The sequence below is a fragment of the Carassius auratus genome, unplaced genomic scaffold, assembly GCF_003368295.1.
Source record: "Carassius auratus strain Wakin unplaced genomic scaffold, ASM336829v1 scaf_tig00216283, whole genome shotgun sequence".
NCBI classification, from domain to species: Eukaryota; Metazoa; Chordata; class Actinopteri; order Cypriniformes; family Cyprinidae; genus Carassius; species Carassius auratus.
The window spans coordinates 110433-133579 of NW_020528492.1; the positions used below are offsets into that span (position 1 = coordinate 110433).

The 23147-nt window shown below is 36.6% G+C and overlaps 2 protein-coding genes across 5 annotated transcripts; both read right to left on the minus strand.

Moving 5' to 3' along the window:
- Positions 1–3074: 3074 nt before the first annotated feature.
- On the minus strand, positions 3075–8653 carry LOC113097461 (annexin A2-A). Its single transcript, XM_026262688.1, has 13 exons — positions 8539–8653; positions 7717–7777; positions 7534–7624; positions 6429–6523; positions 6224–6337; positions 6033–6123; positions 5880–5959; positions 5731–5790; positions 4607–4700; positions 4432–4527; positions 3778–3836; positions 3525–3647; positions 3075–3442 (listed from the first exon to the last, which is right to left on the minus strand). The coding sequence occupies exons 2-13, from the start codon at positions 7765–7767 to the stop codon at positions 3383–3385; spliced, it is 1014 nt and encodes a 337-aa protein (XP_026118473.1). The 5' UTR covers positions 7768–7777; positions 8539–8653; the 3' UTR covers positions 3075–3382.
- A 2452-nt stretch (positions 8654–11105) lies between these two features.
- LOC113097463 (little elongation complex subunit 2-like) lies at positions 11106–22663 on the minus strand. Of its 4 annotated transcripts, none has more exons than XM_026262691.1 (16): positions 22513–22662; positions 22296–22397; positions 20896–21145; positions 20691–20810; positions 20464–20598; positions 20247–20363; positions 19836–19992; positions 19553–19737; positions 18351–18689; positions 17849–18200; positions 16839–17005; positions 16291–16420; positions 13712–13796; positions 13427–13477; positions 12864–13104; positions 11106–11460 (listed from the first exon to the last, which is right to left on the minus strand). In XM_026262691.1, exons 1-16 carry the CDS (start codon positions 22524–22526, stop codon positions 11260–11262), a joined length of 2646 nt encoding a protein of 881 aa, XP_026118476.1. In that variant the 5' UTR covers positions 22527–22662; the 3' UTR covers positions 11106–11259. The 4 variants fall into 4 exon arrangements, with proteins under 4 accessions (XP_026118476.1, XP_026118477.1, XP_026118475.1 ...); XM_026262692.1 differs by having other exon boundaries at positions 18501–18689; positions 22513–22661; XM_026262690.1 differs by having other exon boundaries at positions 17849–18689; positions 22513–22661.
- Positions 22664–23147: the final 484 nt, after the last annotated feature.

Consider the following 23147-nt stretch of genomic DNA (forward strand, 5'->3'; position numbering starts at 1 on the left):
TGTCAGCCAAGACAGCCCCACAACATCCAGAGACTTGAGGTACTCGGGGCGGATCTCCTTGCCACTGAGGAGCTTTTTAACTACCTCAATGACTTCAGCCCGGGTGATGGATGAGTGCTCCTCTGAGTCCCCAACCACTGCTTCCTCAAAGGAACACAAGTCCGTGGGATTGAGGAGATCCTCGAAGTATTCCTTCCACCGCCCGATGATATCCCCAGTTAAGGTCAACAGGTGCCCATCTCTACTGTAAACAGTGTTGGTAGGGCACTGCTTCCCCCTCCTGAGGCGTCGAACAGTTTGCCAGAATCTCTTCGAGGCCAACCGATAGTCCTTCTCCATGGCCTCACCGAACTCCTCCCAGGCCCGATGTTTTGCCTCCACGACTACCCGGGCTGCAGTCCGCTTGGAGTCTGCTGGAGTCCCACAAGCCTTCAGGCCCGATAGGACTCCTTCAGCTTGATAGCATCCCTTACTTCTGGTGTCCACCACTGGGTTCGGGGATTGCCGCCTCGACAGGCACCGGAGACCTTACGGCCACAGCTCTGAGCAGCCGCAGCGACAATGGAGGTGGAGAACATGGTCCACTCGGACTCAATATCTCCAGACTCCCTCGGGATCTGGTCGAAGCTCTGCCGGAGGTGGGAGTTGAAGATCTCTCTGACAGGGGGCTCGGCCAAACGTTCCCAACAGACCCTCACAGTATGTTTGGGTCTGCCGAGTCTGTCCAGCTTCTTCCCCCGCCATCGGATCCAACTCACCACCAGGTGGTGATCAGTTGACAGCTCCGCCCCTCTCTTTACCCGAGTGTCCAAGACATATGGCCGAAGGTCTGATGACACGACCACAAAGTCGATCATCGACCTCCGGCCTAGGGTGTCCTGGTGCCACGTGCACTGATGGACACCCTTATGCTTGAACATGGTGTTCGTTATGGACAAACCGTGGTTAGCCCAGAAATCCAATAACAGAACACCGCTCAGGTTCAGGTCAGGGGGGCTGTTCCTCCCAATCACGCCCCTCCAGGTGTCACTGTCACTGACCACGTGAGCGCTGAAGTCCCCCAGCAGAACGACGGAGTCTCCAGTCAGAGCACTGTCCAGCACCCCTCCCAGAGACTCCAAGAGTATTATGTAAACAAAAACTTTTATTTTGGAAGCAATTTATCGCGATTAATCGTTGCCCAGCACTAGATAAAATATAAACCAAGTAGCATTTTTTGTAATTATATTTTAAATTAAATGGGCACAAACACATTTCAAGCAAAACAGAAATAAATTTGAGTGATAAAGCAATAGATATGAATTAATGTTCATTCATATGGTTTAAGACTAATTTATTGTGTGTGTGTGTGGGGGGGGGTAGTAAATAATAGTCTTTAAATAAAGCACTCAAGCCAAAATAAATGATTAATAAATTATTTTCAATAACGTTTTCATGAAATAGTAATTTAATAATTGAATGAAATAGTAATTTAATAATTGAATGAAATCATATTTTTTTATAATTATTTCAATTACACAACAATTAAACAACTTTAATTTTTGTTTTAATATATTATAATTATATTTTCATTCTTAAATTTGAAATATTTGTAAATGTCATTCTATTAGATAATGTAATCAAATTAATTTTTTTATAATTATTATTTACTTATATTTTTTATTAAATGAGTGCAAACATGCAACATTTAAAAATATACAGCCATTCTTTGTAGTTTTCTAAATAATTTATTTTCTATCTTATACTTATTGAAGTAATTTCAGTATTTACTATACAGGTGCTGGTCATATAATTAGAATATCATCAAAAAGTTGATTTATTTCACTAATTCCATTTAAAAAGTGAAACGTGTTTATTATATTAATTCATTACACACAGATTGATATATTTCAAATGTTTATTTCTTTTAATTTTGATGATTATAACTGACAACTAAGGAAAATCCAAAATTCAGTATCTCAGAAAATTGAAATATTTACTTTCATCAGAGAACATAACGTTGGACCACTCAGCAGCGGTTCTGTCGTTTTTGTCTTTAGACGCTTCTGATGCTGTCTGTTGTTCAAGAGTGGCTTGACACAAGGAATCCGACAGCTGAAACCCATGTCTTGCATACGTCTGTGTGTAGTGCTTTTTGAAGCACTGACTCCAGCTGCAGTCCATTCTTTGTGAATCTCCCCCACATTTTTGAATGGGTTTTGTTTCACAATCCTCTCCAGGGTGCGGTTATCTACCACATCTTTTCCTTTCCTTCACCTCTCTATTAATGTGCTTGGACACAGAGCTCTGTGAACAGCCAGACTCTTTTGCAATGACCTTTTGTGTCTTGCCCTCCTTGTGCAAGGTGTCAATGGTCGTCTTTTGGACAACTGTCAAGTCAGCAGTCTTCCCCATGATTGTGTAGCCGACAGAACTAGACAGAGATACCATTTAAAGGCCTTTGCAGGTGTTTTGAGTTAATTAGCTGATTAGAGTGTGGCACCATGTGTCTTCAACATTGAACCTTTTCACAATATTCTAATTCTCTGAGATACTGAATATGGGATTTTCCTTAGTTGTCAGTTAAAATCATCAAAATTAAAAGAATTAAACATTTGAAATATTAGTCTGCATGTAATGAATGAATATCAACTTTTTGATGATATTCTAATTATATGACCAGCACCTGTATATGTATGCATGCATGTATATATATATATATATATATATATATATATATATGTGTGTGTGTGTGTGTGTGTGTGTGTGTGTGTAATTGCATTATGTATACACATTACATATTTGAAAAAAAATTCACACAACTAGAAATGAAAAAAAAAATGCATTTGACCTGCATTTGTTTTCATTTTTTTTTTTCTAGTAATTTTAGTAATTTCTAGCAATTTAAACATTTTAAGCAATAAAAAAAGACATTTTTAAAGATAAAGCAAGCAATATTATAAATGTTAAATGTGGTTTAAATGACAATTTTTTTTTTTGAGAGGTCTTTGTATCTAAATATAATTTAAATGCAAAAAACGACCAATATAGAGTTGCTAGAAGCTCTTCATGGAAATAAAGAAAGAACAAAAAACTGAAGCAGAGATCAATGGTCTCTGTTCTTTTATTTCGTCGTATAGAAAGGGGTATGTTGTGAAAGAAGTGAATGTTCTTCGTGCAAGAAACTCCAGAAAGCCACCGACATCCTTTCAGATTCACTTTTTTTGGACAGATTCTGTCTCTAAAGGTCGATGAAACCATATAAGGCACATTTAGCTCTTACTTCTTAAAGGAAGCACGTGGTTATTTCCTGTCTAAGTGAGTGTGTGTGTACAGGACGCTGCAGCAGGGCAGGGACTATATTGAAGGCCAGGCACAGTAGATGGATGTCCTTCTCGTGCTCTTAATCGTCTCCACCGCACAGGCTCAACAGAGCCCTCTGGTAGTCTCCCTTTGTGTGCTCCTGAGGAAATTCAACACATTTCAAAATCAGTACATAGGATCAGTTGTATACACTGGCATACAGTAATATTAGAGGAACGTACAGCAATGGTCTGGTACAGAGACTTCCCGTGATGGGCCTTGAACTCTTGTCTGATCTTCTTGAGGTCCACCTCGCACCGGGACACCATGATCCGGGTCAGCACCTTTTCCTTCGCCCCTTTGCTCTAAAAGACAGAACGGCGCACCGTTATAAGAGAAGCGCCTGATGCAATTCCACTGCAAGACACGGTCTGAAACATCAGCAGATCCTTTGAAGATCTGCTTCCAAGCCCATGAAAGAATAAAGTGTGTTACCTTCATGGCGTCTTGCAGTCTGTTGGCGAAATACAGCTGTTTGTTTTCAAAGCACTGAACTGAGGAAGACAAGATTCGGAGATTAGACTCGGCCGCTGAGCTAATAGTAGCTTCCCCAAACTCTTAAACTAGAAAATATTCGCTAACATGGGCCGTCCAACTTAACATTTATAGATCTCTTTCAGCAAGGCCGAGCAAAATATTAATGACTGAGTGGAAGATAGTCCAAATACCAGCTTCCATTAGCAACTTGTTAATAAGTCATTCGTTGTGTTTTTGGCTTTCACTAACACTTATTATGTATGTCCTATTCCAGCATTCTTTTTTTTTAAACTGTCGTCTTTGTTTTCGCTTGATATCTAGGTCCAAGGATAACACTGAAAATTCACCATGGTTTTACTTAAAAACAACAAAAACAACAACAAAAAACATGCTATGCTATGAACTTTTGCTACAAACTGTGGTTATACAAATGGTATTCAATACGCCCCAAAAAATGTACTACTCTTTCAGTATAATAAAACCATAGTTCACTTTTGTAAGAGAAAGGCTAATGGCTAGCTGTACAAAAACAGACTAGGACTTCGTCATATCTCATTCTAACTTCCTGTTTCAACAGGATATACAAAGTGGAGGTTCAAAGAGAAATCTCACCCAAGGTGAGGAAGGACACCTCCAGATCTCCCTTCACCTCTTTGCGGATGCTCTCCTGCATGTCATAGGGGCTGTAGCTCTTGTATCTCTCAAACACTACAAAAGACAACACAAAATCACATTAATAATAATAATAATAATATGTGTGGAAGGAAGGGTTAAAAGGCTCACAGACCTTTCTGGAGGTGAGGGATGCTTCTCTCGGACATGATGGAGATCCAGCACTTCACATCAGTGCCCTTCCGCTTGACTCCAGCCTCAAACAGGGCCTGCACAGCAGATCGAAAATATGGAAATGTTGTAAATAAATGGAATAGGCATAAATCATTTCTATAAAGAAGTAATTTCTTTACGAATTATACATAAATAAATAAATAAATTAATAAAAAAAAAAAAAAAAAATATATATATATATATATATATATATATATATATATATATATATATATATATATATACACACATTTTTTTTTTAGTTATTTATAAATAAAAAATGTAAACTTATGCATTTTGCAGACACTTTTATCCAAAGCTACTAACAGTGCATTCAGGCTCACATTTTTTACCTAAACGTGTTCCCTGGGAATTGAACCCACAACCTTGAACCCACAACCTTTTGCTCTGCTAATGCAATGCGCTACCACTAAGCCATTTCAAAGTTTAATATTTACTTAATGAATTTAATAGTATATTAATAATATATGAATACTATATTATGAATAATAATTTTTCAGAAATATATCATTTATATACATTGCGTATAATTAAACGGTTCGTTTTTTTGTTAGTATAATTGAGTATTTGAATATAATTGCATAAAAGTGAATATTTAAAAAATAAAGTAAACGTAAACAAATAGTGTATAAAATACATTTCAATAAATAAACAATTTGTTTAAATTTTATATGAAAATATTTTTTTAAAGTTTAATATATATATAATGCAAATACATATATAAATAACATGTAATTGTTGTAAATATATAATTTATAAATCTTGTACTTGATAATATATATATATCATTATATGTGTGTATTTTATATTTTTTAAACTAATTTTAAAATATGAATATTTAAATAAATAGTATAAATTGCATAAAAAAATTGTAGTTTTTAGTTTTATGTAATTATATAAAAGTTAATGAATATATTATATATATAAGTTTATAAACTGAAGTTTAATATTTAGGATAAGATTTTTTTAAAACACTGCTGCTCTAATAAATGCTTGATTTCTAAATGTTACATTCAGATATTGATTCATTAATGTTTCAATGAGAGATAAACCTCAGGAACTCACTCTGGCATCTTCATCGATTTTCGGGTGGTCCACGATGGAGCTGGGCTCGGCTCTCTTGGCCTGGTGTGGAACATCACGGTTTGAGAAGTGACAGATACACTCAGGATCTTAATTCAGACACATATTAGTTACACAGCACACAGACCCACCTCAACCAGAGCCAGCAGGAGTTTAGCGAAGTCTCCTGAAGTATCTCCACACACATCCTTCTCCAGGTCCTTCTTGAACACTACAATGAGACACACAGTTCACACCACGGCCTCGTGCTCCTAATAAGAACACTTCTATACTCCCATCCTCACATTCTTTGTAGACTTTCTTGATCTCCATGAGCTCAGCTTTGCTTCGAGAGCAGACGATCTCAATCAGAGACTCTTCATCTGTTCCCAGACCCTGCAAACACACAGACATTAGGTTTCTGACCGTCTAGATTTCACTCCCACTTCATCTACGCAATACAAATTCAATTCAAAGTCATTCATATTGCGTTCACCTTGATGGAGGCTCTGATTTCGGAGGCGTCGTACTGCGCAGTGCTCTTCATGAGGCCCAGGATGACCGTTTCCAGAGAGCCAGACAGCGCCCCCTTCAGGGCCGAGATCATATCCTGAAAGTGAGATGAATAGGAGTGTTATTATGACAAATAATGGACAAGGATATGTTAATACAGAAGCACATGATATATACAGTACACTGACCTTCTTGGCTCTCCTCTCATACGCGAAGGCGATTTCTCTCCGTTGGTTATATGTACGTTTGGTGAGGACATCAATTATGGTTTGCTCATCCACCCCTAAAACAAATAATGTTATTTTTATTTGCTTAGTTATTTATTAAATTAAAATGTCACTTTACTTTTTAAGTACATACTTAAAAAGATCTATTGGTCTAAAATGTTTTTATATAATTTAATATGATTTTTGATTGATTTCTTAGTACATTTAAAACATATTTATGAAGTTTTTTTTAGTAGTTTTGAATCTTATGTGTATGTGTGTGGGTGTATTTACAGATTTATTATAGATTTTAATATCTATCAATATTTATATTAGATTTTATATCTATATAAATATTTTATATAATTTGTGGCTTGTTTATTTTTATACACGTTTGTATAAAATATTTGTATTAATTGTATTTAATAAAATACTTAATATATGTAGCTCTTAATAAAAATATTATAATATAAAAAGCCAAGATTGTTTATTTTTCTTTTTTTACATTATTTCACAATTTTGTTTAATATAACGTAAAACAAAAAACTCCAAATGTAGGGCTCTCTATATATTACTATGTATGCTCAAATTATCACTTTACAATTTCATAAAGAAAAAAATTGCTAAGGTCATAAAACATTTTTTTCTAACAACTGTTAGAAAAATCACAAATTCTTAGAAATTATGCAATTTTTCTGTGGATATTTTTGTACAGTTTGCTAAAAAGCATCGTTCATGCAGGCGATATTTCCTTTGCAAATGTTAGCTGATAGTTTCTAAAGCTAAACACAGCACAGAGTCATTGAGGGGGAGGAAATGTGCTGCAAATGTTCCACAAGCGCTTCGATCTCTTCCAGACCGGATGATGACTCACTTCTACCACTGCTGCCCGTTCTGGACGGTTTTCACCTCATTATGGGCACAGCACACAAAGACGGGCCGGGTTAGAGCACACAACCAAACATGAATGCCTATTGTTGTTTAATGGCCCGTGACCATCATCAGATTACAAGTTTAAACAAGACGCCACAGATGCATCTGGAAGCTCTCATGAGCTCAACAGGTTCCAGCTCTGCTGCTCTCTTACCTTTAGTTTTGATAGCGGTCTCGATTCTGGCAGCGTCCTTATCTGGATCAAAGTTCGGATCCGGCACCACAGTAGGGTATGTGTCCTCCCCCTAGAGAGACGAACAATGTGATGATGTATTCATTTTGTATATAGTTCATCTTCATCTTTAATGCAGATCATTTGTTTTGTATGAAAACTTACGCCGCCCAGTTGCAGAGTGAGCTGCCCTAAGTACTCCTGTATCATCGACATCCTGGACTTCCTGTGGAGAGCAGCCAAAACCATCTGATTTACATCGCTTCTCTCGGCTTTCAGAGGAGACTCTGAGCGTCCGTCACATGCTTCACAGAGTTACGTAATGCAGAACTGCAGAGGGCATGTCAGTTCAGAGAACAGCGCTCTATTGCCCCGTCCTGAGTTTAGAAAAACTTAAAAACGCCTCATCCAACCATAATGAGTCAAGACTGAGCCAAAATCAAATAAATAGACTGTGAGATGAACGAGATACTGCAAGAAAAGCCAGTTCTGGGCAGTTTGCTGCTACATTACAGTTCACTTCTAATCAAATCATTAACTTCCATTGCAAAAAAAAAAAAAAAAAAAAAGGTGACATATATATCTCATTACGTATGATGCCGTTACTAGGTAATTAGACCAAAACAGGACCAGTAAACAGTAATTTTAAAACCCAGCATCTGGTAAAACCTAAGCAAACAGACAGACACACCCTTGAGAGGGCATGCTGGGAAAATTCCTTACAGCAAGTAAGACAGATCCATCCATGTCTCAGGCGTTTCTCACAACCTTATGGTTTTAAAACATTTAAAACGTGCCTTTCTCTAGAAATCTGGTTGACTTGCATGCAAAATTGCTCGTGTTATGAGAAAAGGAGATCCTTTTAGCACAATATATTGTTTTTCATACCATAGAAAGTTAAAAGAGAACATTGATTTGCTTTATGAATGTTGATTTATTTGAATAAAGTGCCGGTTTACCAGCTGAAGGGAAAGGTTTTGAGCTTACCTTGAGTGATCAGCAGATCTCAGATGCTGTGCAGAAGGATCCCAGCTATGGAGGGTGTGAAGGGTGTGGTGCTTAAATAGCAGAGGCGGTCCAGGACGCTCCTCTCCCTGCCCCTTGAGCTTGGAGCTCCTGTTCTGAAGGTGGGCGGAGCTTCACTAAAGGCATTTTTAAACCTCAGAGTATGAAAGGAAGGAGGAAGCTGATCGAGGCTGTGGTTTCAGAAGGGAAATGAAGTATGTCTTAGTGAACCATTGGTTAAGGTGACTTCCAACTAATCTTCGAGTCTTAAAGGTATCAAACCCTCTAAAATGATCAATCGGTCGTCATTTACATATTTTAAATGTGTAAAACTTTCTTCTGTGGAATCTTTGAATATAAACAAATAACTTAAAAACTAAACAAATTTTCCCTTACAACTGCAGTACTAAAAAAAATTTAAACTGCCTGAAAACAAAATGAAACAAAACACAAAAAAAACGATTTATTTAATTCTAAGAAGAGTGCAAATACATGTACATATTAATGTGCTTAATAAAAATACCCTGCAATTGTACTTTTAGTGTACTAAACCCGTATAATTAATGTCTGATCAGTTTGAACAACTAATTTTGTACTTGATGGACGTTAATTGTGTGGAAGTATGCTGAAGAACAACTTAACATATGCTGAGATATATTTAATTGTGCTGAAAGGGAACTGTTGCAATTATACTTCAGGGACACTTTAAATATTTTGTATATAAAGACAGATATTATTCAGAGATCAAACAACCCTCATCAACAGTGACATTAAAACATGTCTTAATATGGAGATATGTGCATCCAAATAAAAGTTTCATTATAATTTTTATGTCAGAAAGTCTACAGCGATACGTCAGTAAATATATGAATAGATTTGAAGTATACATTACATTACATTAATAACTCGCCCTCATGTCGTTCCAAACCCATAAGACCTCCATTTTATCTTCGGAACACAGTTTAAGATATTTTAGATTTAGTCCGAGAGCTCTCAGTCCCTCCATTGAAGCTGTGTGTACGTTCTACTGTCCATGTCCAAAAAAAGCAATAAAAACATCATCAGAGTAGTCCATGTGACATCAGAGGGTCAGTTAGAATTTGTTGAAGCATCGAAAATACATTTTGGTCCAAAAACAGCAAAAACTATGACTAAGCATTGTCTTCTCTTCCGTGTCTGTTGTGAGACAGTTCAAAACAAAGCAGTTTGTCATATCCAGTTCGTGAACGAATCATTCGATGTATCCGGATCTTTTTGAACCAGTTCACCAAATCGAACTGAATCGTTTTAAATGGTTCGTGTCTCCAATACGCATTAATCCATAAATGACTTAAGCTGTTAACTTTTTTAATGTGTCTGACACTCCCTCTGAGTTCAAACAAACCAATATCCCGGAGTAATGTATGCACTCAAACAGTACACTGACTGAACTGCTGTGAAGATGAACACCGAGCCGAGCAAGATAACGACTCGTTCACGAGTCAAGAACCGGTTGCATCGGTTTTCGGATCACCAGTAGTTCTTTCTGACAGTTCGATTCAATAAACCGGTTGAAGAAAACGGTTCACCAGTTCTTTTGTGCTCAACGTAATGACGTCATTGTCAACACGTCAATGTTTTTTGTCCATTCAATGAAAATCAGAGGGGTTTAATTAAAAAAAATGGAACCACTTTATATTAAGTGTCTTTACTACTTCCATTTAAATGAATATTTGATACAATGCACTTGTGTACATACATGTCTTTATTTTGTACTTATATTTAAAAATACCTTCCTATAAGTCATTTCTGTAGTTACATCTATAATTACACTATTTGCCCTACACCTATACCTTTAAACCAGCCTTAAACCTAACCAGACCACCAAACCTGGCCCTTACCTTAACCGTATCCCACCTCAACTGAACACAACAAGTAACCAACATGATCATTTAAAAATCAATATTATCATTATTATTAAAACAGAAACATGAAGCAAATGTGCATGTTTTCAGATCTACCAACGAGTCTGTATGGTGTACAAACATACGTGGACTAATTCTAATCTTGCAATATATTTAGTATTTATAGTATGCAAATTAGAATATAAGGTGGATCTCTAAATACTAAAACACACCCACAACTTTCTCTTATAAAACGGATAATTTTGCACTGGCGTGTCCAACGTGAATGTGTGTCACTAATGGAAAGGGAAGTCGTAGCCTAATGGTTAAGAGAGTAGGACTGGCAATTGAAAGGTTGTGAGTTTGAGTCCTGGGCCGGCAGGAATTGTAGGTGGGGGGAGTACATGTACAGTTCTCTCTCCACCTTCAATACCACGACTGAGGTGCCCCTGAGCAAGGCACTGAACCCCCAACTGCTCCCCGGGCGCCGCAGCATAAATGGCTGCCCACTGCTCCGGGTGTGTGTTCACAGTGTGTGTGTGTGTTCACTGCTCTGTGTGTGTGCACTTCGGATGGGTTAAACGCAGAGCACAAATTCTGAGTATGGGTCACCATACTTGGCTGAATGTCACGTCACTTTCACAAACAAAATAATTATAACAGATGTTATATTAAACAATAATTTATTTATTTTTTATTTCCTGCTGAAGAAATGTAAGCTTGCTTCTTAATGGTAAGTCACTGTATATAATATCAGGGGTAGTAAGTGCTTTTAAAGAATGAATACAGTAATTATACCAAAAATAGATTTTTACAAAAATCAAGGCTTTCCGTCCTTTCCACGTTCACTGGTTTGGGTTTTTTGCTGGTCTTTCATTATCTTAACTCTCATGTTGTCTCTCCATGCTCTCTTTTTTTTGCCTTTTTTACGCTTCTTTGTTGACTGATTCTGGTTGGTTGCTTGTGGCGGTCTCACCGCGCATTTTCCCTGAAGTTGCTTAGGTCCTGTTTCACCTTTTGCCTGTATGAGAAGAAAGTAGAATGTTTACTTTATAGATCGTGGTATAGCACCATTTGCATAGTAGTATTAAAGTTTATCTAAGTAGACTTAAGGTTGTTGGTTCAAATCCCACTGGTGGACATCCATGAACTGGAGAATTACAGAGATCAATCGAGGACAGTGAGAGCACAGAGCTCAATGGTTTACACAATCGACACACCTCCCAAGTTCTGGTGTACGTTTTGCTTCAATGGAATTTTAAGTGTCACGTTTCCAAAGACAGTGCTTCATTTGGGACCAATGTGATGATGCAAGAGAGTTACTGAGCATAGAAAAGGATGGGTGTGATCTCTTTATTACCTGTCCCGACAAGTATCCCAGTCACAAGAGCCTCAGACCATTGAATAAAAGAACATCAACAATCCACAATCTAAATTTACTTTAATTTTTGTAAGAATGAACAGAGTTTGCTATGGCAAGCATCGCTGTGATAACTCAGAACTTATCACAGAACTCAGTAACAACTTAGAAATGAGGTGAAATAAAAGTTAGAAACCACTAAAGATAAGAAACTTTCACCATCAATTGTTACTCAAACAGATTCATAGCATGACAAACAGTCCTGATAGCAGAAAGGGTGTGGTAACTCTGTGCAGGAATGTTATTGGGACATCATCAGTGACTGTTTATGTTGGCTGTGAGTGTGTGTATGCACATACCTTTGAGTACCCTATTTTACGGACTATAAGTTGCACTTCTTTTCATAGTTTGGCTGGTCCTGTGACTTATAGCCAGATACGACTTATTTATCAAAATTAATTTGAGATGAATCAAAAGAAATGAACCAAAAGAAAACATTACCGTCTCTGTGCTGCTCAGTGCTCCTGTCGTCTACACTGAAGACATAGAACGCCCTCTTGTTGTTTTCTCTTTGTTCTTGGTTCTAAATAAATGCAACTTATAGTCCAATGTGACAGGTTTTTCCTCGTCATGACGTATTTTTGGACAGACGCGACTTATATTTAGGCGCGACTTATAGTCCGAAAAATACGGTATATGTTGCATATCTCTGAAAATAGACACTTCTAACGTGCTCAGTGGCTCAAATCATTGCTTGAACCAGCAACCTACCAGTTACCAAATCTTATAACCCAATACACCACACTCTAGAAATAATGATAAAGGTAAGTTGCAGGCTGAATTCAAACCCAAATTTCCCACATAAGCACCACAGTTTAACATATCTGGAGCACACATTTGAACCAACAACCTTCCATTTACCAACTGAACTATAAAGACACCACTTGGTATGCTGCAGGCTAAATTCAAACCCAATTTTCCCAAACAAGCACCAAGGTTTAACATGTCTAGAGCACACACAGCAAACCTTTGGGCTACATTTCAAAGCTAAAAGATGGTCATACCTGAGGGGGTGGACGTGGGGGGAAGGTGCAGGGCGGCCTGCTGTGTTTCAGGTGAAATGGCAGGACACACGAGGGGTCCAGGGGAACCCAGGGAATCCCTGGAGACACTGCTGGGGGTCCGCAGTGTGCGTTCTGCAGGTTGTACACCCCGCGAGCAGCCTTGGTCTCGTCGCTAGCTTTAAAGATGGTCAGGAAACCCTCACGAGGTTTGTGGACTAACAGGTATCGTCCTTCCTGTAATCTGGGGCAGGTGTTAAAAGACACCTTTATTCAATTACAACACCGCAACAGCTGAAAGGAAATTTGTAGCTGATGACACAAGCTTTCCAGCGCAAACAACGAAAATGTCACATCCTTACAAATTCTGAACTACAGCCTCAATACCTAAAGCTTATACATGTCATTTTTAATGTTAAAATGTTTTCAAATATCCGAGCTTAATATGCAGAATTACACACTTTTAAAGTCAGACTGAAAGACAAATTTCACATTACAATATGCAAATCGCGCTAAGGGTAAAGTGACAATTTTTAAATTGATCTAAAAAAGTGAAAGAAACTCACGATGAGACTTTTTTCAGTAAATGGTAGAGGGTGTTTAAACATCTAGCTGGCCTGGGGGAAAAAAATATTACATTAAAACTTTACACAAGAGATGATTAAAATGAATAAATATTTATAAATTATTAAAAAAAAAATACAAATAATTATAAATAAATATCATTACAGTATTTCAGATAAGAATCTGTCAAACAGACATTCTATATATATATATATATAAAAATTCGAAACTTTTTGGAATTGGAATTTTTATTTAAACAATTAAAAATTGACTATAGATTCACTCACTTGAAGTCACAGGTGACGCTCTGAATCCAGTCGTCGGGCAACATCTGCATATGTGCCACTTCTGATGTGTGCGCATTGATGCGACCTACACGGATATCAAACAGTTTGTGAACAACTAGCCTTTGAATGCACATACTACATTAAGTAGATTGCCCTTTTTCTTTTCTTTTTTTTTTTTTCAAGTCTTTAATCTTATCTGATAATACTTCCATTAATTTTATGTAACAGCTGGTTAAGTTACATTTCTGTTTAACTGTCAATAGCTAAAGAGGTTAAATTTGAGAGCCTTAAACCAGCTCACCATCTGAAGAACATCTAAATCAAACTCAGGCTGTGAGAAACACGGCAAATGTTGCAATAATTGTTCCCACGTTGTGTTTGTCTATTGTATCTCTGCCGTATCTCTATCGTATTTTCTCACAACTCGTGTTGAATTGAGTCTATTAGATGAGTGAAACATGTTCTTTTGAAAAAAAATTCTTAAATGTAACTCATATAACAAATACTTGCATACACAGTTTTAAGGCAGCTTTAATAGTCTTTTTGGTAACTTCATAACTTAACAGATGACATAATTACGACATTGCACAGTCGTAGTTCCTTTCGCGCTTTGATATGAAATGATACAGTCTACAGCGTGTGCTAGCACATCTGTGAATGCAATTAAAGAGCATTTGCTACTGTGCTATGAGCACAGTAGCATTTCTACGATAGTCAGACTCGAGCATAGCACTGAGGCGAAGTGAAGTGCGTGTCTAAAAAAAATCTCCCAATGATGTGGTCGTAAGGATGTTCCTCATCTAAATAAACGCAATTCTTGTCAAGAAAAGCAAAACATCAGTTGTGAGTGGGGTGGCTGATCGGAGCTCCACCCCTGTGTCAAATTTTTTAAACGCATTAAATTGAAAAAATTTAAAACGCCTGCATTAACATGCTAATTTGGACAGCACTAGTAATAATTTTCCACAACCTTGCTATTTAAGTGTAATTTTAATAAACTAAATGCAGGAAAAGGGGGCATTGTAGACTTCCTTCAAAAAAATAAAAAAGATCTTATATATGATCTTACTTACATTATTTTGTGACTTACTGCTCTAAACTGCTTCAGTACAATTTTCAGCTAGAAAGTTCTCTTGAACCTTATGTCCGTTACCATTAGGGCTGGATCCTGGACTAGACCCAGAAAAGACTAGATTCTTTTAACAAGCCTAGCAGAATCTCTAAAGCAAACGATCCGCCGAGAGCAAGGCTCTTCTGCATTCTTCTGTGATTCTGAGGTCTGTTCACCTGCAGGCTAAGACTGCTGTCAGGCACATTGAGGACATTCTTCAATTCACTGTCAGTGACACAGGTTTCCTCAGAGAGGATAGAAAATCTCTGCTTCCAAACTCTCCAAACTTAAGCAGTCTCTTCAGCAGAAGAGCAGTCTCCTTCCCTCTTTCTCTCGTAATGGAGAAACCCAAGTAGCCTTACACCCACAGCGATATATCACTCATGCGGTCGCATTCTTCTGCAGCCCTTTCAAAGCTGTAACGTTAGCAGCTATGGCAACCCTGACTCAAAACAGTGAGTCATGCATCATGAGAGAGGCATGCTGGGAGTTTACGGGAAATTCACTTTTGTGCTAATTCCCCTTGTTACAAAAAATAACACTCCAGATAAAACATGAATACTTCTGCCTGTCTGATTTTGCTTCATTCCAAAAATGTTTGTATATATATATATATATATATATATATATATATATATATATATATATATATATGTGTGTGTGTGTGTGTGTGTGTGTATGTGTATATATATATATATATATATATATACACACACACACACAATATTATATATATATATATATATATATATATATATATATATATATATATATATATATATATTCACCTTGACAATTTGTGATTTGCATTTAAGTTTCGTTTTGTTTTTATCGGAGGAAGCCAATGTAGCAAAAAGTTGATTTAAGCAAGAAGTAAAAAATTAAGAAAATTATTTATACATGATTTTTTATTTTATTTTTATTAACGTTTTTATTTGTATTTTAGGACATTATTATAAAACAAAAATATATTTAATATTATCATAAACATTAAATATTTATATTATAAAAATTCATCAAAATCGTATTAAAAAAAATATCTAAATTATAATTTTCATTAAATTTACCCACTATAACGAAGCCTGAAAAATGCTTTAATTTAATATTGCAAATGAATAATCAAGTCATCAATTTTTACCTACATATTTTTACAACATTGTCAAGACTCAAAAATGCTTTGAGTCAATGATTTGTTGCAATCTATTTTTATCAACATTTATTTTTACTACAACATGAATCAGTTCAATCTGTTATGAGCTAACACATTACAATTTTAGGTTAATTTTTATTACACCAGTTTACAAAAACTTGAATTGCTAATGCAAATAATTATTAAATCAGTCAAACAGATTTGTGACATTATTACAGCATATAGCACTATAAAAATAAATACATAATGCAAAAATGCATTTTAAGAACTTTCATGAGAGCTAAAGAGAAAGAGATCAGAGTTCATCAGGTCTCTTACTTATGAAGGACACAGTACTGGAGTGCAGAAGTTTCTCGGCCCACAGCTGACAGGCCTCGGTGTGGGTCAGACTCTCGGCCCCGTAGCACAGCTGATACTCCAGCTTGGGTAAGACATGCACCGGGACGGCCTGGAGGAGAGCAGACTCAATGATTACCCACTCAGACGGCAGTTCTGAGTCACAGTCCTCTATAAACACATGCAGAAGAGAACCATTGTCTGGACAGAGTCTGTTAATACATTGATAAGACTGAAAACCCAACTCTACAGCTCTGCACAGGAAAGCCGAGTGTTTAAAGAAGGGGTGTGGTGGACGTTCCTCAACCCTGGTTAAAATATCAAGATTAATGCTTGACATATTGACACACTAACTCAAATCCAATAAAGGGTGGCTAAAAAAAAAAATCACTGACAATGATAACTAGTAATGATAAGAGTTTTTACACAAGAGCTGAGGAGTTTAATGATGTTGCTCCTCCTGTGGCGTGTACTTCATCATTTTAACTACAGGATCGCTGTGTTCGTGTATTAGCATGTGTCCAGCTCACCCTGAAGGTGTCTTTGTCGTGTCTGGGGTGAGCGATGTCCACACTGCTGCGCACCAGGAGCAGGACGTCCAGCAGACTGTAGAGTTTGTACAGAACGCTGCCCTCTGCTGGAGGATCGAAGTCCATCTCATCCTCAGCACTGCCCTGAAGATCCTCCTTCAGAAGACCTGCCATAGATGGAGAACCTTATTTATTTCTTTCAAATGTAAAAAAAAATATATAAAATATGGGCCCTTTAGATCATAATATTATTATTAAATGCTAGTATTATCAGATTTTTCCCCCTCTTAGATGTGAGACATATCGGTTTTTTGAATGCTAGTGTGAATGGAAAAACCTGACCTGATTTGATTTGAAATGATTTCAATACATAATAATGGACTTAATCTTGCATATACATTAGTTATAAACAAAAATGTATTTTATATATATATATATATATATATATATATATATATATATACACACACACACACATATAATAATAATTCATATTTGATTACATTTAAACCTCCAATATTAAAACAATAATAAAATTAATACAATTAAACATTTAAAAATAAAGTATATAATAATATATATTATTTATTTTACTACAATTATTGTGATTCATCATATATATTATTTAAAAGCTACAGCAATAATAATAATAGTCACTAAATAACATCACTTTTTGGGGAGTTTCTGGAGAACGTCATCTTAATAATATATGTGATATCAGATTCTTGCTACTGTACATTTAAATAATATTTGAACAGGTTTAAATCATATTTACGCTTAATTAAATACTATTTATTTAAATCATTATTTCTACAGTAATTATGCAATTTAACTTTGACATGCACATAAGGTGTATTACCATTATGCCTTCATTTAGTCATTTCTAGAAAAGTGTTTTATCATAGATACAGGTCAGTTTTAAAGCATCATGGGCCACTTTTAAAAGGACGTTTGAATAACCTCACAAAAACATAATTTTTCCCCTTTGAGAGGGTGTTTTGAGCACTAACGTTTTCTTTGAGTGGCTAGCAGCAGAGGAACGTCAGCGGGCAGCGTGGTGTCCTCTTCCTGTCCCTCTCTGGACTCCAGATACGACGTCACACACTGTTTGACCAGCGAGTGGGTTTTCACTTCGGGAGCTTTGTCTTCTGGGACACGAGGCTTCACAGGCTCCTGGTTCTTGCTGGGGGTGGATTTCAGCATGGCGTCCTGCATCTTCAGAATCTGTCCGAGCTGATCGCACTCGCCGGATATTCGGGCTCTTTTGACGCCCTTCTTCGTTCCTTTGCCTGAAGGGTTTGCAGGGTCTGGTGTGGCTGGGTCGGAGGACACCTCTGCAGCCGTCCCCTGGGTCTGAGGTCTCTGTGGGGACAAAATGTGATCTATTACAAGTCGTTCTTCATCAGAATCCAAATCCTGGTCAGTCTTGTCTTTCATCATGTGTCTGGGCCGCTTGGTGGGAGGACACGGAGCAGAGCACATTTCTATCTTCTCCTTTGCATCTTCACTCACACTTTCCTTCCCCGAATTGGCAGTTTTATTCAGCGTACCGTCTCCCTCATCGGCCGAAGTGTCGGTTTCTCCTTGGAGCTTAGCTACGGTCGACTCGAGGGGTTCTGTGGGAGTGTCTCGAGATGTTGAGGTGAGTTTTGTTGTACCTACAGAGTCCGTCTGCCTCTTAAGGCTCGGGATATGTTGAGACGGTGTTGCAGAAGCTGTTTTTGGTTCGTTCTGTTCCTTCACTTTCTTACTGGGCTTGTAGGACTCCCCAAATGACTCCAGGTCTGTTAGATCGGTCCCAAAATCCATACCAGCATCATCCAACCCAGCCACACTCCTGGAGATCTTGTCCTGGGAAGAGTAAAGCAAAACACATACCATTTACAATCTTCATATTTTCAATGTTTCGAACATAACTCACAGTTATTTGGATTTACTTTACATTCATTTATTTAGCAAACACTTTCCTGAATAATAATATAATATACAGACATAAAATAAAACAGTTATACATTATAACATTAAATACAATAAGCACACATAATGTAATAATAATAAATAAAAATGTCTTCATTCTTTCATCATTTTATATATACATTACCGGTCAAGCCTTTGGAATATTAAAGGGTTTTTAAACATTTTTGAAAGAGTCTCTTATGCTCACCAAGCCTGCATGTACATTCTGAATAATAAAAATAGTAGCATTGTTAAATTTTATTACATTTTAAAAGAAGTCTTGTATTTTAAAATGCAATTTAGTCCCGATTCAAATTAGATTTTTCAGCAGCCATTACTTCGGTCTTCAGAAATCATAAAAAATTATAAAAAACAAGAAATGTATTACAAAATAAGGGTTTCCTTTGTAATAAAATAATAAACAGATATTTTAATTAATATCATATAAATACACTATGTGTGTGTGTGTATATATATATATATATATATATTTTTTTTTTTTTTTTTTTTTTTTGTTATATATTTTAATAATATAATTATTTTTCATATATTAATTATTAAATATATATATTTAGCTGCAGTTACTACATTTTGGCAAAGAATATTTTTGTTATCTATTTATTTTTTTATCCAAAACTAACTACAAATAAAGAATAATGCATACTTTATGAAAGTGTTTAAAAAAAAAATCCTATAATTACAATTCTTAATTTATTAACAATAATTCAGAGGGTTCACGGTCTGGTGTCTCATCTTACCTCAGGGGGAGGCTGCGTTTCAACAGGGAGCTCTTCTGAAGTGAGGAAAAACACGGGACGGGATACGGTCTTCTTGAACGCCAGCTTCACGCTCTCTTGATGAAACAGCAGACTCCTCTCTCTCCAGCTCAGCTCCGTCTTCAGCAGAGGAGGATCGATGTACGCCGTCTTCCTCCGACTGCTGCCTGAGAACAACCACAACATTCACCATGTGACAATACTGACCGGATTACGGATCTTACGGTCTACAATGAAGCATTTACAACATGAAGTGACCCTTCACCATTCATGGGATTCTCTCTGACCCAGACGGGGAGCTCCCAAGCTTCGGTGAACTCAGAGTTGTTATTCAGGAGCTGAAGGAAGGCCTCTTTAGACAAACACACCTGTGGCTCGTAAGTAGCGCAGAGTTTTTCTGCATTACTGTCATTGCTGATGGCCTGGAGATATTAAGAGACACCAGGATTAACAAAAGCACTAGATCTAGTTCCCACAGGTCCATCAAAATTAATTCATGAGCTATGGGGATCAGAATCAAATACATCAAGAGTGGAAATTCAAAACAAATGTAACAGTGCCCTCTAGTGGTTAAGTCCACATTTTGCACAATAGAGACCTACAGAATTGTACATTTTAGTTTGCGATTAATTTATCACAACACCCTGTAATTATCCATCTCACACAGGCTACTTACAGTGTGAACCAAAGTTGCTTTTTTAGCTGGAGGAACCACATTTGCCACGGTCTCATAGTCTACAGGAAGTTGGGTGTTTTCTGCCATGACCTTTTTGTCTAGCATGTCTATTTTACCCTGAGGAGAAAATACAGTAGAGCTAGATATAACAAACAACAGTATATCTCACATCCAAGATCATAAAAGAAAGAAAGAAAGAAAGCAAACTAAGCAATACCATAGCAAGAAGCTGTTTCTCAAAGTTGAGAGAGAGGTCACCCATAAACTTTACGCTGGTCAGGCCGCTGATCTCCTGAATGCTGTAAACCTGTGGGTAACTCTTCACATGCTCCAGACAGGCCGTCAAATATTCCTGTCGGGAAAAACACACACAATCAGCATACAAAAAAAGATCTGTATTAATCGTTTTCATTACAATTAAATAGTTCAATAAATGAGTAACACCTCAGTGTAGCGGCTGCTGCCTGGAGGCATGTAGCTGTACCCATCAGAGCATGCTCTAGAAACATCTTGCAGGTATTTCATAAACTCTGTCACCTCGTTCTTCACCTGCTCCGTCAGACACTGTGAAATGAGAAATGAGAAATGAGATGAAGCACACAGCCTTGCATCCACGCAGCTCAATCACATCAAGACGAGAGACGTCTACCTTTGACGCTTTGAAGTAATTCTTGCGGACGAGCATGTTGAGATACATCTTGCGGTTCTTTACGTTGAGGGTGGAGAAGCGAGGGTAGGGCACGAGAGGCTCGGGGAACGCTGCGGTCTCAGCTCTCTTCACGGGTTTGGCTTTGGTTGGTTTGCATTCAGACGTGAGCTCATCTGATGCCAGGACGTTACTGACTGACGGGGGTCCGTCTGGCTTCTTCTCACCGGACTCCTCGGATCTTCTACTAGAGCTTTAGAGAAAAGAGTTAAAGATAATACATCTCAATATCATATCGTGGCTCAACCCTCTTGTAGTCTTCTGATATTTTAGACAGAAACATTTACTTTATGATTGCTTTTTTTTACTTCACTGGGATAGGAGATGGGACTTCTGTGGCACTGAAATTGTGTATATGATTAAAAAGTGTGTTTTGCATTAATATTGCATAAAAAAAATGTTAGTTGTAAAATAAATATATAATAATAATAATAAAGTGTAACATGGCCATAAGTTAAGAATTCAATCCCTCGATTTAGTAAATTGTAGCCTTATTGCACGAAGTCTTTAACTCGTTTGATTTCATTAACAGGAACCTGATTTAACAAACTCGTGGGCATGATTTATCTAAAACGAGAGCAAAATAATAAAACGAATGAACAAATTCTTAATTTGCAGTCACCATAAATGCATTTGTGTGCACATGTTATGTTTAGGGCTCTGTGGTAAATAGTATTTAATGTGTATTTATTTATTTTTATTAATTGTTATATAGCCTATAGAAGTAAATTGTGCATAATTTAGAGGAGCATATTGATCATAATCACAAAACACACACAAAAAAATTTATTTTTATTAATAATTAATATTATATACTGTATAGATGTTCCATTTTGGTATCCCCATTAAATTAAATTTACAAAAGTGATTTCATATATATGAAAAACACAGTAAATCGTCTATTTCAAAGGACTTTTCTGAAAACAAAATGCCAAAATATTTGGTGTCTAAAATATTGAAGCAAAAATGGAGCAACATATTCTGACCTGCAACTGCTACTTTATTATTATTATTTGAAAAAAAGCGATCATACTAACGTTAAATGCTATTATACTTAAATGACATACATCCATAGAGTATCCCTTACAGTAATTCGCATGATTTTATTATAGTTACTAACTATGACAATCTGGTAGAAATGTTGTACATTCAAGTATTTAGGCTACTTTTTTCCCGATATTGTAGCCTTGATATTGGTAGACGATAGTTACACAATCCAATTGTGTTTATGAAGAGCCATTTCATATGTGGTTAGTATGGTCTCGCAGTATTAATAACACAGTTTTACAACAGTTATAAAGAGGTCAACAGGATTTGATTAGAGTCCCATAAAGTTAACTTACTTGTGTAAAAGAGTGAAGAGTTCTTTGACGTTGGGTGCGAGCGTGAACTTGTCAAACACATCTCTGGAGAACACGAGCGGAGCAGAGACAGGAGCATCGTTCCTGATGACAAACAAACCTCTTAGCTTTATACAACTCAGAACAAACACGAGCGATCTCAGGTCTGACTGGATTAGAAATAACATGTGTTTATTTAGCGAATCATATTGTCGCCTACCATTTTATCTCCATTGCAGCAGTTTCTTTTTCTTTTTTTCAGATGTAAATGTAGTTTACATAGTTAAATCATCCCACAGACTTCATGAGGGTCCCTCATCATTCATAGTGCGATAGTTTATCTTCCGGGGAGAAGCAAAACACATAACACGAAGGTTCCGCTTCGATTGACATTTTTGCTATATATATATATATATATATATATATATATATATATATATATATATATATATATATATATATATATATATATATATATATATATATATATATATTATAATGCTGTTGTATGTGCAATACATTTGTTACAATACAATAAAAAAGTACTTCCAGTAGGTTTTTGTCGGGACTTGCTGAAAAATATCACTGGATGACGTAGTATAACGGTTTATAAAGTTTCACATTGATTATTTTCAAAAGTCAGAATGTGTTTATATACTATAATACGTAAACGAACATGTTTATTTATTTGGTCTACCAATTTTACTTGCTCTTTCCATAAAATGTGTCTGGTGGTGAGACACTTGACTTATAAACTGTCACAGTATTTAGTCCTTTACATTTTATACAAGTTAAATGATTCTGAAAGCCTCCTGTTGGCCTACTGTTCGAAAATTTCACATTAGGTTTGTTCAC

Excerpts from the sequence above, each read along its gene's own strand:
- LOC113097463 (XM_026262690.1), bottom strand. Across the intron at positions 18,690-19,552 it reads AAACGCAGCCTCCCCCTGAG|GACAAGATCTCCAGGAGTGT; the intron begins GTAAGATGAGAC and ends TACTCTTCCCAG. Across the intron at positions 11,461-12,863 it reads CCCCACGTCCACCCCCTCAG|GCAAAAGGTGAAACAGGACC; the intron begins GTATGACCATCT and ends CTTCTCATACAG.
- LOC113097461 (XM_026262688.1), bottom strand. The coding sequence starts at position 7,767 with ATGTCGATGATACAGGAGTACTTAGGGCAGCTCACTCTGCAACTGGGC. Across the intron at positions 5,791-5,879 it reads TCCTGCTGGCTCTGGTTGAG|GCCAAGAGAGCCGAGCCCAG; the intron begins GTGGGTCTGTGT and ends GTTCCACACCAG. Across the intron at positions 4,701-5,730 it reads AAATCGATGAAGATGCCAGA|GCCCTGTTTGAGGCTGGAGT; the intron begins GTGAGTTCCTGA and ends TCTGCTGTGCAG.